Consider the following 12533-nt stretch of genomic DNA (forward strand, 5'->3'; position numbering starts at 1 on the left):
AGATACGATTACATTATTTGTCTTTGTGTTGCCATTTTAAGCAAGATGGAAGAAAAAAAAGATCTGGTTTAACTGTGAAAGAGTTAGTAATATTGCAGTTCATTTTCAGTTCTGTCTTGGTTACACAGGACGTTTTAGACATTCCATTTAAGCAAGGTTTTGATCTGCTGATTTTAAAATGACCTAATTTCAAGGATTGAAGAAGGAAAATGATTGTTCTATGTTCCACATCCTCTGATGGGAATACCGAATCAGGAAAGCTGCCTTGGTAATCAGATTGCACTGGAAATATTGTCCCGTGACAATAAATCACACTGTGGAATAGCCATCTCTGTGGTTTTAGGGGAGTGTGTGTTTGAGCAATGCTTGCTCTCTCTCACCAGGCAAACACAGGGAAGCATTCTTGCCATTGGAAAAGAGACTGATATGCTTTCAGCATGTGGGTATAATGTGTTATTCTTGTGCCATTTTCAGTCTTCTTCATTACATCAAATTCAGCTGTTGTTTATTTCCTATAAACATGCTGCAGAGGTGAGTTGATGTTGCCGTTTAATGACCATTTCTCCTCCCTTAGGTTCAGATCTACATTCTGGACACCTGACACAGTTTATATAAATTTAGATTTGGTTCTCTGATTAAACAGCATATGAAAGAATTGTACGTTGCAGAATAAAACAAGAAATGGAGTTAGGTTGAGTGGACCTTTAATTACAGAATGTGAATGCTGATTGCAGAGCTCCCATAGGCAGCAGCACTGATTTTCTTGTGAATTTTGCACAGTAGAGGAGTATTGTTAACTTTATAAAATACTTTATAAGACTTATTTCAGATCTTCCAGGCTTCAGGTTTGTTTGGGGTTTTTTTAAATGGGTTGGGTTTTGTTTTATTTTATTTGGTTCTTTTTGCTGTATTCCTAATGTCTTCACCAGAATCTGAGTGATGGTGGGTCTTTTTTCTCTATTTTCTACTTGTTGTCCTTGTTTAACTATGCAAAAGGAGGGTAAATCACAGCACTTTTATAGGAGTTACCTGACCACACAAGTTGAGAACCAGTGGGACCCACTGACAGAGAGAGGTGCCTTCTCTGTCAAAGCCAAATATGTGAAGCCAAATGACCTCGAGTTTCTACTTAAGGTCGAATGTTGTGATGCTAAAGAACAACCCTTCAGGAGATTGGAAATAACTTCTCAGTTTCTGGTTTGTGAAGTTCCTGTGTACATGGTTGTTTTAGTGTTCTGGGGGGTTTTCCAGAGGTTATTGCAGTAGGGCTTGACCAGTGGGTGGAATTTCACTCCTGTTACATAAGAGGTGATGTTCTCAGTCATTGTACCTTTGAGCTTCAGGAGATCAGGCAGCAGCAGCCTTTTCTTTCCCAGCCTGCCATTTGGCACATTCCCCAGCAGTTCCTGTCTATGCTGTGACATTTTACTTTCACAGGGGTCATGTGCACCCAGGGCCAGCAGACTGGGTGCTCAGCTGTGTACCACCAGCAAGACCCACTGACAAAAAAACTCACAGATACTTCAAGTCTTCGTGGTTTGCAAAGTGGACACTTCTGTGAGCACTAAAACGTGTTGGCTTTCAGGGGTCTCTGTTGGAAACAGCCCAGCAGAGTCTACTCTTCCTCTCCCAAGCTTGTGTCATTTTGAACTTTTAAGGATCTTTGTGAGAAAGGCTCTACACTGGAAAATAGACAGGTTTTCAGGTTCCTGGTGGTTAAAAACTGTTTAAGAAAAATATGATTGAAATCAGAGTTCTGCTTAAAGAACGGAACAGTAGAAATTTAGGGGCTTGATTCTGAAGAGCAGCTCTATATTAAAGAATCTACAGTGACACTTTTTTAGTAACAGTTGCACAGGACCTGTGCTAAATTTAGTATCTATAAATATATATATATACACATACATATGGCTGGTTAAGTAACATTAATTGGGTGCTGTTTTATTGTACAACCAAGAATATAATAGAACAACGATAACCAAAGAAGTTATTCATAAAGGAAAAAAAAAAGAAAAAGAAATGTACATTTCCTAAGCAGTACATGATTTAGGCCTCAAACATTGACCGCGTCATTAAGTCTTGCATTGGCTGATGTTAAATGTGTTGTTCTGCCTATTTGTACATGAGTTGAACATAGTTTTGTTTCAGAAAACACTTTTTCTTGCTGATGGTTGATGATGGAAAACTATTCAACATTGGAGCTAGTCCTCTTTGATAAAATGTGTACATACAGAAAACATATTTTATGAGAAAAATCTTATTTTCAATATTTAACTGTTATTTTATTAGAAGATGGTTGTGTAAATATTTTAGGCATTTTAGTGTAAAAAGCAGACTGTAATTTTAGGTGGCAGAGGAAGTAACAAAATAAAAAATATGTATTCATTTGATAGAGCTTGTGATCTATGCTGGTTTCAGGTTCCCGTTGCTAGCACACAGCTTAATTTCAGGTTAATCTCACTGTACACTGCCTACCTGGTTGTGTGTATTTAAGGATGGTTTCGTGGCATAAATTAGTACTTATTTATTTTTCCACTCGCTTTGAAGATTTGGTACCGGTCAGATGCTGTGTTGTATTATTAACCGATATTTGTCTGTGTGAAAAGAAAGGGTTTTATGTGCCATTTCCAGTTATTTTTATATATCAGTAAAATACAGTCGAATGGGTTTTGCTCTAACGGGCTTGTATGCCTTTTAAAAATATTTTTAAGAGCGGGGAGAAGGTTGAAAACTAGGCTTCGTGTAATTGGTTTAGTTTGGGGTTTTTCAAAGGATTCCTAGAGAACAGGACGGAGAGCGGCAGTGCGGGGACTGGCGGCCGTCGGTGGCGGGAAGCGGCTGAGGGGGAGCCGCGGCTCCGCCGGGGCTGCCCTGAGGCAGCGCTCGGGGGAACCGGGCTGGGGAACCGGGCTGGGGAACCGGGCTGGGGGCTCGCAGGGCGCCGTGCGAGCTCCCGGCCCGGCCGCGCAGCCCCGAGCGCTGCCCGCAGCCCCGGCGGGGGCAGGAGGAGCGGGACGCGGCCGCCCCTCTCCTTCCGGGCCGTGAAGGGCGGGCCGGGGCGGAGCCAAGATGGCGGCGGGGTGGCTGTGGCGGCGGCTCTGTCAGGTGCGGTGTGTGGCGGGAGAGGGACGCGGGAGCGCCGTCCTCCTCCTCCTCCTCGTCCTTGTCCTCGGTGTCTTCATGCCTGAGGGGAGTGGGAAAAGAGGACGTGGCAAATGCTTCGGGCTCCGGGAGGGCTGGGGCAGTACAGCGTGGGACTGTACTGCACGCTGGCGAGCTCTGCGCTGTAGCTCTGTGGTTTTCCCGCAGTTAGTCCGGCTGGAAGGGACAGTGAAGAGTAGGTGACTTGGATTTGGAGGCCGTGTGCTAGGCGAGTTTTAGTCTTAAACGTTTCAAAGCTTGGAAGTTACCACGTAAAATAACAGTATTGCTCTGATGATGTTTGCTGGTTTGGATTTAAAAACGGTGGTTGCTTTCTCTGAAATTGAGAAAACTGGATTTTCTGAAGCCCTGAACTCTCTTCTGACTCAGGCGTCTGTCTCCCCCTGACACTTCAGAGGCTCTCAACCAAACAGAATTAAGGCTATTTTGCACTAGGAGAGGGGTAATTATGTTTTGTGCAATGTCTTGGTTCTGTTACATTGTAGTCTTTGAGTGTCATTTCCACCTTCTATGATGGTCATTAGCAAGAGCACATCATTAAATCAGACTGTGAAGCTGTTTACCAATTCCTGCCCACTGAATGTCATATCTACCACTTGAGGTTTTCAGTGTATCATTTTGTCAAAATTTGCATAGAGCACCTTTAATTTAATGTTAGGAAAACATTTGAATTAATGCAGATCTGCTTAATTAGTAACAAAGGGAGATGGCATGTGGTAGGAATAACATGTACAATCATCGAACACTGGAAAGGCTGCAGGCCTCAGTGTGTGGGATAGGACTCTACTGCTTCATCAGGTTTTGTTTTCTTCATTTTTATTGCATTAAGACTGAAATTTTTGTATCTAAAACCACATGGCACAATATACCGTGAGTGCATCTCTCTTTGCATGCAAATAATAAATCCTTATTACCACATCAAGCAGTTGTAAGTAAAAGAATACATAGAATAGACTGCATACATACATGCACTAAAAAACACAAACCAGATAAAAAAATCAGTTATGACTACAGTTAATAGCCTTATATTTGTCATCTGGGGTCAGATTCTGTGTCATGTACTTGCACAAACAGCTTAGGCCCTGCACTGAATAGTCTTTTATGCTCATGGGCCTGTCTGCTTCCTGAAGTGGTGTCAGCTGATTGGTACTGTACTTTATATTGGCATTGAATGGAAGGAAGGCAGCATTCTGACTTCAGGAAGAGAGACTTGAGTGCAAATGTCAACATAATTTTGGCATAGAATCATAGGCCTTGACTGGGAGGAACCTTAATGACCATCTCTTTCCAACCCCTTGCCATGTGCAGGGACACCTTCTGCTAGATCAGGTTGCTCAGAGCCTCGTCCAGCCTGGCCTTGGACACTCCCAGGGATGGAGCATCCTCAGCTTCTCTGGGCAGTCTGTTCCACTGTCTCACTACTCTCACAGTCAAAAATTGTTTTCTGATATCTAATCTACCCCTACCCTCTTTCAGTTTGAAGCCATTCCCTCTTGTCCTGTCATTATGTGCTCTTGTCCCTCTGTTTTATTAGCTGTCATTAGATAATTACTAGCTCTATTTCACTACTTGTACATATTAAGGCTCAGCATAAACTTTGAAACTTTCTGAATGATTATCTACTACAGTGACAAATATTCAGTGCTCCTAAAATTGCCTATTTTGTTATGCTCTTCAGGAATGTAACAGTAGTGCCTCTGTGAAGATCTGGATTTGAAAGGACTGCTTAAGGGGAGGCATTTGTACCGTAGTCAGCTTTGTAAACAGAAATCTCCCCTGCCTCTTCCTGCAGACATCTTTATGGGAAGCAGCATTTGTGGATAAATTGCAACTGAGGCAAAATTACTACAGAAAACAGTTTTGCTCACTGCTGATGTATAATGAATGTATGATGCATACTGGAAAAGGTTAGGGACCTAGTAGCATCATAGAGTGAGTTATGCAGATCCACAGGCAACTGCAGTAAGATTACCTGGAAAAGTGTAAAGCCTGACTGTTTTCTGATGATTTGATTAGACAGTCACCTGTATAACTCTTGGGTGGGATATCTGACTTCTCTCCTAAAGCTATTACTCCAGCACATGTTGAAAAAGAGTATCAAGGGTCAAGATAAGTAACTAATTTGGCTTCAGCATTCTGCTGCAGCGCTGAGGTTCTGTTAAGTGAGAGTTCCTTTCCCCCGCCCCCCCAAGTAGTCTATAACTTTGCCAAATTAAGAATTAGTGGAAGGAAGCTAGAAGCCACATAGTGTTCAGAAGGGAACAATTATTGTAGTATGAAAGATAGTAATGTCACATGATTAACAACTAGATTCCTTTTCTAAAGCACAAAATCATGTTGTCTTTTAAACGTGGTTCATTTGCTTGTAAGAAGTATTTCTATTTAAATGTTCTCTTCAAAAGAACAAGTGTTCAAAATCGCAAGGAACTTTTTTTCTGAAAAACCAGTCAATTACCAGTTAAATTCACAGTCTGAATTTTTGCATTTATAGGATACTGTTTTCAGCTGCTTTTTTAAGTCCTACCTAGGTTTGTCACTTGACAAAAGGTATATATATTGTACCATGAAAGTAAAACTAAAGAGAAAATATTACTGTGTACAGAAATGGCATCGGGTGCCACAAAAATAGTTTTTTCCGTTATAAATACGCTTTATAATTGCTACTCAGATGCCTCAGTAGTAAGTGCATACTGTTACTGTGCCCTTAACATGTGTCTTTTTTTAGGTGCTATTGTATACTGAAATACATTTCCACGCTCCTGTTTTCCTGTGTTTTCCAATGGCACAAACTTCCTAGTTTGTCAAATCAGTGACTAGGAATGTGCTGTGCTTTGGTATGCGAAAAAGTAATCTTTAATAAACCTGTATTAACTGGCTGCTTTCTGATTTGGGGAAAATCATCATATCATAACTTATCTGTTTTATACAGGGATCAGCTTTTCCTGTCAGTTATGCAAGCAGAATTATGCAAAAGCAGTATTTTCTTCCGTAAGTGTAACAGCCCCTCCTCCTCCAAAGTCCCTGAAAAAATAAAATCCAACTTTAACAACTTATTTTGTGCTTTCCCCATGACTGTATTTCTAGGAGCTCCAACTTGATGGGAGCACGACTGGCTGGATCCCATGGTGATACACAGGAGTCTAAGACTAATCCTTTGGTGAGTGTTCTGTAACACAGTATTTTGTATATTGTCTTAGTAATAAAGAGGTCATCCAGAAAAAATTGAATTCTTTTCTTGCAGGTTTTTGAAGGTCTGCCTTAGTGATGTCAAATTTTTCTTAGAGAAAGAAATAATTTGATGTGGTTTTATTTTTCCCCCAACAAGATTTCTGTAGCTCACCGTTGCCTCTTAGTAACTTTCCCCCTTTTCTGTGCAGCTGTAACTCTATGACATACCAACTTTTTGGCCATATTCAGTTGAATACCTGTGGCAGCTTAGCAGCCTTTTGACAAGAGCTTCAGAAACATCTGACAGGCAGTATTAGATCTACGGTGCTGATCCAGCCTTCCTGCTGTGGCTGGTACATGCTGGATTTAGTGTGCTAAACTGCCTAGGAGTGAATTTCAGGGAAAATCAGCAGTTCTGCACTCATTAAGGCTCTTCCAGTTGATCAGCGAGCCCAGACCATGAGAAATTGAAGCTCTAACTGAAAGTTGTAAACTTGCACTTGTACAAACATGAAGGATAATACACCTGGGGAAGACTATTGTGTTTAAAGTAGTCTTAGGGCTTAGTAAAGTGAGAATTCTGGTTGCTGTCCATAATGGTCCATTTAATTTCCATACCCAAGCAAACTCTCAGGTATTTGCACACTGCTCTATAAAATACCAATAGTGCTCCAGGCTTGCTTCAACAATGAGTTTTGTTCTTGCTGTTGCTATTGTTGTCCTCCTTTCTCTGGCATTCCTTTTTTTGCATGAAGAAATTTTACCTAATGTTCAGAAGTTACCTATCTCTTCACACTTTGCTTTCCCTGGTAGAGTGAGACCTGTTAGTCAAGGTAATACGGGCAGACTCTGTTAGATAAACTAAAATAAGCAGCTCAACAGATTGTGGGGTGTTTTGCTCTTTTTACAAATGGGGCATGCAGGCTAGGGAAATACACAGTGCATGCATTAATAAAGGAGAACATGGTGTGGTAACTCTTGTCTTTTCTTCAAAAATGCAGGTATCTCTTTCAGATGAGCCAGAAACACTGTACAAGAGATTGTCCATTTTAGTTAAAGGCCACGATAAAGCTGTGCTGGACAGCTATGAATATTTTGCAGTGCTTGCAGCTAAAGAACTTGGTATCTCTGTTGAAAAAGTGTAAGTAATTAATCTGTGGAGTGATATGGAGTGAGATGCTTCTTCTGTTATCTACTGTAATTCAGGTCCTCTATGTAGAAGGGTTTTTTTTTTTCTTTTTATAAGAAATGGCTATGAGCTGACATTTTTTTCTCAGATTACAGACCTAACAGTTCTTTGATGGCAGGACAGTGATGAGAAAGCAGCAGCAGTTCTGCACTCAGCGCTGCCATAGTGGAAGTGCTTTTTATCTACATGAAGGATACTGACAGTACTTTCTGCACAGCTGTCAGTGCTGTAGCTTCCCTGACCCAGTGCTGGTTAATACCTGAGTGTTAACCATGCCTGTGTGAGTTAATAACAAACTGTACCAGGGTTTGATATTTCCTTGTAGATCTTCTAAATGTCAAATAAGAACAGAGAGTTCAGCATAGTCTTTCAGATAAACTTGTATTATCATCCTTTATATAACATGAAAATTTCTTTTTCTTCTTTGCTCAGAGATAAACCCCCAAAGACGATAGAACGATTTACACTTCTCAAATCTGTACACATTTACAAGAAGCACAGAGTTCAGTATGAAATGAGAACACATTACATGTGTTTAGAGGTAAGAAAGAAGGAAACAAAATTGTTCTAGGTGCACAGTTCAAAGATATTACTATATGTGAATGCACAAATGAAAATGTTTTGGAGAGGAGAATGCAGGAGAATATTGGAAAACAGCTGACCTAGTTACATAAAATGTAACACGAGTTATTCTGAATGCTCAGCCTACATAATTTTTGGACCAGAAAGTTTTTTATTTTTACCATCATCTTAACAGCTGAAAAAATGGCTAAAGAAAGTAAGGTAGAATTGATGTGTGTTATGCTCTTGGTTTCCAAAAATCATCAGGATGAGCGTTTTCTCAGGAAGGGAAGAAGATGCTGCTAAATCATTGTCATTGACAGTCACTAAGGGTTCTCTTCTCTATGAATTGGTCTGATGTTTTTGAGCAGACATATTTTTGTTCTGTGCAGCATCATGTGGCAAACTAAAACTGCATGTAGGAAGGAGAAGAAAGGAAGCATAGACAAACCACCAGCTCTGTGGCTGATGACACAGGCATCTGTATGGTTTAGAATGCAGCTGTGGTTGACTTTCTTAGAAGAAAGTTTTACTGACAGCATTTTGTGGCTCCCGGGTGTCTTACTGTATATTTGTACAGTGCTTAGCAAAATAGGACATTTAAGTCCCCTGACATGAGGGCAGTACAAGTGGCTGCCCACAGACCATAAGCCCTATTTTTGCCTTCCAGGAAAACCTAAAGGATCAGTAAATCAGTGAAACCATGAGAAACTAAAAAAAAAAAAATAAATCAGCATTTCAGTGGAACTCTGTAGTTGCAGGATTTCTAACAGGCTTGAACCTTGGGAGTATAGAAAAGCTGGTGATTCTTGTATCATCTGTAATTAATTTTGTCTGATACCTGCAGTGTTACGATCCACCACTTCCATCATAGTCAATGCATGTGCTCCCAGGCAGCATGTGCAGTTCTGTGGAATGAAGTAACTACTTTACACTAACATGAGAGTTGAGTACAGATGAACTGCTTCTGTTCAGAATATTATGGAAGCTGGCTTCCTGTAAGATGTTTGGTCCCCCATAGCAAGGGCCAAAGAAGCCAGGGCAGTTTTTTTTAAATTCTGTTTGAAGTATTATTAATAGTAGTTAATTTTAAAAAATTCTTTCTGTTTTAGCTAAAATACCTAACAAGCAGTACTGCTGCAGTTTACTTGGAGTACGTGCAACGAAACTTACCTGAAGGGGTTGCCATGGAAGTGAAAAAGGTCAGTTTCCACCCCACGTTATTAACTGTTATGAGTCCTGGTTGAAGTACCAGTAACTACTGAAGTCTTTAGAAAGTCAGCAGAGAAAATGGGTGCAGTTTGATAAGGAGATTTTCCAAAATACTGCATGGTAAAGAGGCTGTATTGCTTGGCAGTGCCACTAGGTGGCACTTTAAATCTAATTCATGTCTCAACCCAGAATAAATAAAGCAAAGTAGTTAGATGTTAGCTGGCTGGTACAGTAAGTGGTTGTTTTTCTTTCCTTTTAGACTAAGATAGAGAAAATACCAGAACACATTCAGAAACCTGTTTGGGATACACTACCTCAAGTAGAAGAAACTGAAGTAAAGTCATGAACACACCAAGTACTTGGCTCCATTAGTACTGAAATTCATTGCGCCTATCAACCTCATTGACTGAGACAGTCCATTGTTAAATAAAGGTTCTCTTATAAAAACTTGTTTCTTCAAGTTATTTTTGCTCATAACTCCAGTACGTGTAGACTAAACTGCTATAAAGCGAAGTTTTACTGGGTTCTGTGATTGGTGAGTGTGTTAATTTATAATAAGTTTTTAGAAAGGTAAAGTTTATTTTTACTTATATATGTAAAAGTATGTGTGTATATCCATAAATATAAATTCACCATCTCCTTTTGATACTCAATATCTTCTGAACGCTGAAATTCTTGCAAATCCACTTCATGTTTGTGTCATGTTCAATATTAGGGATGCCAGACTGTTATCAATTTATCAATTTTGGATAAGCTGGTTTGTTGGATAAACTATTTCCCTTCTTCTTTTCTCCTACTTACAAAACATTTCTTCATTTTTGCTTTCTGCCACATTTCTTAGTGAGTGCCAACAGCAACACTCCCAACCATTTGTCAACCTGTGACACCATTGTTTTAGGTTTTGTCTCGAGTAATCTTCCTTCCACCCCTCTGATTTTTCAGTCAGAAAATTTGTAGTTGCAATAAATACCCCATGCTTCGTACTATTTATAAACATCAGAGTTTGAGCATGCTCTTTTGTGTTCTTAGGAGTCAGACATCCAAAGTTTAAATGATCCCTGTCTGAAGTGCCCACTTTTGCATCCATATAGCAGAATTACCACGATCAGCAATTGTTGTAAATGCAGGCAAACCCGATGGGAAGAGATGATGATGTCTGACTCAGTTCAGAATGATTTCTTTATTATAATTACGCTAAAGTACATTAATATACTATATAAAGGAAAATATTAAAACTACAAAACCTACTTGTTCTATCTACTTGTGACTCTTTGGCGAGAGTCCAGACACAGGTGGGTTGGATTGGCCATCAGGCTCGAACAATCCTCACCAGAATCCAATCAAGTACTCACTCCAGCTAAACAATTCTCTAAACACATTCCACATGAGACAAACAAGGAGCAGAAATAGAAATTGTTTTTTCTCTCTGTCCACCTTTATGAAAAATCCTGAGAGAGAGAAATGTGGTTGCCACAAGCAATTTCATTCCATTAAACAAAGGCAATCTATGCCATGTGAGATGTTCCGTGAATCACAGCAGAGCTGTGTGCTTCACAGTAATGTGCATCACATTCCTGCCTTGGTAGAATTCCAGTTTGAATATGAAAGGAGTGATGTACAGAAAGGGAAGACATGAACTCCTTTCTTACCTTTCTCTTTGCTACAAGCCAGTTTTGTAGCTTACACATATTTCTTTTCATTATATCCACAGAAGTGCATATAATATAAATAAATAAGCATTCAACTTCATAAGCTATATTTGAGAGTCCATCGTGTAATTTACACTGCCTAAAAAACTTAGGGCAAAATTATCTGAAATTTTAGCTCTCCATTCATGAATTTGGATAGAAAGAGTGTGATCAACATGTTTGTTTCAATTTAAAACATACATGAAAATGAAAAAATCTCACAAGGAAAAAGGCAAAACTGAGCTGGAAAAGCAGGTATAAAGAAAAGCATGTAGGGGAGTTGCTGGTAGACAAAAGAGTGAAGGCAGTAAGCCAACAAGGAGAAATGTCTTCTGTTCATATTAGTAGAGTTCTCTAAAAGAATGGAAATGGCTTTTATAAACCATCTGTCTCTGGAACATCATACAGATAAAAGTGCTGGAGATACACAGGTAGCAGCAGCAGACTTCTGCTGATGGGGTTTAGTTGTGGTTGCTGACAGAATGGGGTCAGCAGAACAGATTTCAAATAGTGCAAGCTTCTTCCTTTTTTTTTCCAGTATTACTGCTGGAATCAGAGATGCTGGTATGTAAGAAATCTGTAAAAAGAACATTGCTGGTGATATGTTACCATGTTAGCAACTAGGAGCTCCAGGCTGATTTTACAAGTTCATTTAAAAATTTTATTTTAAATTTTCAAGTGCAGAGATCTAATTTAAGAAAGACACTATCATATAACAGTGGTTACATGTTTGCTGTCTATGGGATATCAGCATCAGTGCTGCTTTACTGCCCATGCCTCACAACAGAGAAGCTGAGGTGTTCATTTCCTGAGAAAGACACACATCAATGGCACCACAACATTTTAAGTAGTTTAATCCTAAACACCAAATACTGTCCAAGCAGGATCCTTCTCACACAAGGAATGGGGAGGAGGGAGGAAGGAGTTGAGCAGAAAGAGGGAAACAATTCCAGGAATATCATTGCTTTCAATGCTTAAATTGAAGTCAGGATGGAGAGAGGAAAAGGGGGTAAGGATAGACTTCAAGCTACAGGACCAAATATTCTAAGCTGCTAGAAAAACTTCCCCATTCTGGTGAAAAGAAGTGTGAATAAATGGCCACAGAAGCAAGTGCTGGCATTCAGAACATCCAAAATAATGAGATCCATGCATTTTTAATTCATAAGTCAATAATAAAAAGCAGACTGAAACTGCACAAAGTAGTGTGAAATACCATAGCCAGAATTTTGGAAAGAGTATACAAACAACACTGGAGTCCAAGCTACAGGCTATAATTTTCCCTTTTTAAGGCACAAGAATGCAATCCCCAAAGAGTTCCTGAGCTCTCTTGATTCAGCACTTATCACTCCTGCTCTTCCTCCTGTCTCCCAATGCCGAATTGTAAGTCAACAAGAAACAATTTTGCAACATAAAAATATACTGCTTTTTTCACATTCCTGACAGAAGTGGGATTGATTTGCAATATTTTTCCTCTTACAGAGCATGACTGCCAACTTCACCAAAAGACCTGCTAGCTGGAAATCGTTTATTTTAGTGTTGTTACATAACATGTT

At 39.7% G+C, this 12533-nt stretch overlaps 1 protein-coding gene across 2 annotated transcripts; it reads left to right on the forward strand.

The window, feature by feature from the left end:
• Positions 1–2978: 2978 nt before the first annotated feature.
• On the forward strand, positions 2979–9739 carry MRPS10 (mitochondrial ribosomal protein S10). Of its 2 annotated transcripts, none has more exons than XM_030269056.4 (7): positions 2979–3105; positions 6092–6150; positions 6247–6319; positions 7332–7471; positions 7952–8060; positions 9193–9282; positions 9552–9739. In XM_030269056.4, the coding sequence occupies exons 1-7, from the start codon at positions 3070–3072 to the stop codon at positions 9636–9638; spliced, it is 594 nt and encodes a 197-aa protein (XP_030124916.3). In that variant the 5' UTR covers positions 2979–3069; the 3' UTR covers positions 9639–9739. The 2 variants fall into 2 exon arrangements, with proteins under 2 accessions (XP_030124916.3, XP_030124917.1); XM_030269057.4 differs by lacking the exon at positions 2979–3105 and adding an exon at positions 5917–5996.
• Positions 9740–12533: the final 2794 nt, after the last annotated feature.

This window comes from Taeniopygia guttata, chromosome 3 (assembly GCF_048771995.1).
Source record: "Taeniopygia guttata chromosome 3, bTaeGut7.mat, whole genome shotgun sequence".
NCBI classification, from domain to species: Eukaryota; Metazoa; Chordata; class Aves; order Passeriformes; family Estrildidae; genus Taeniopygia; species Taeniopygia guttata.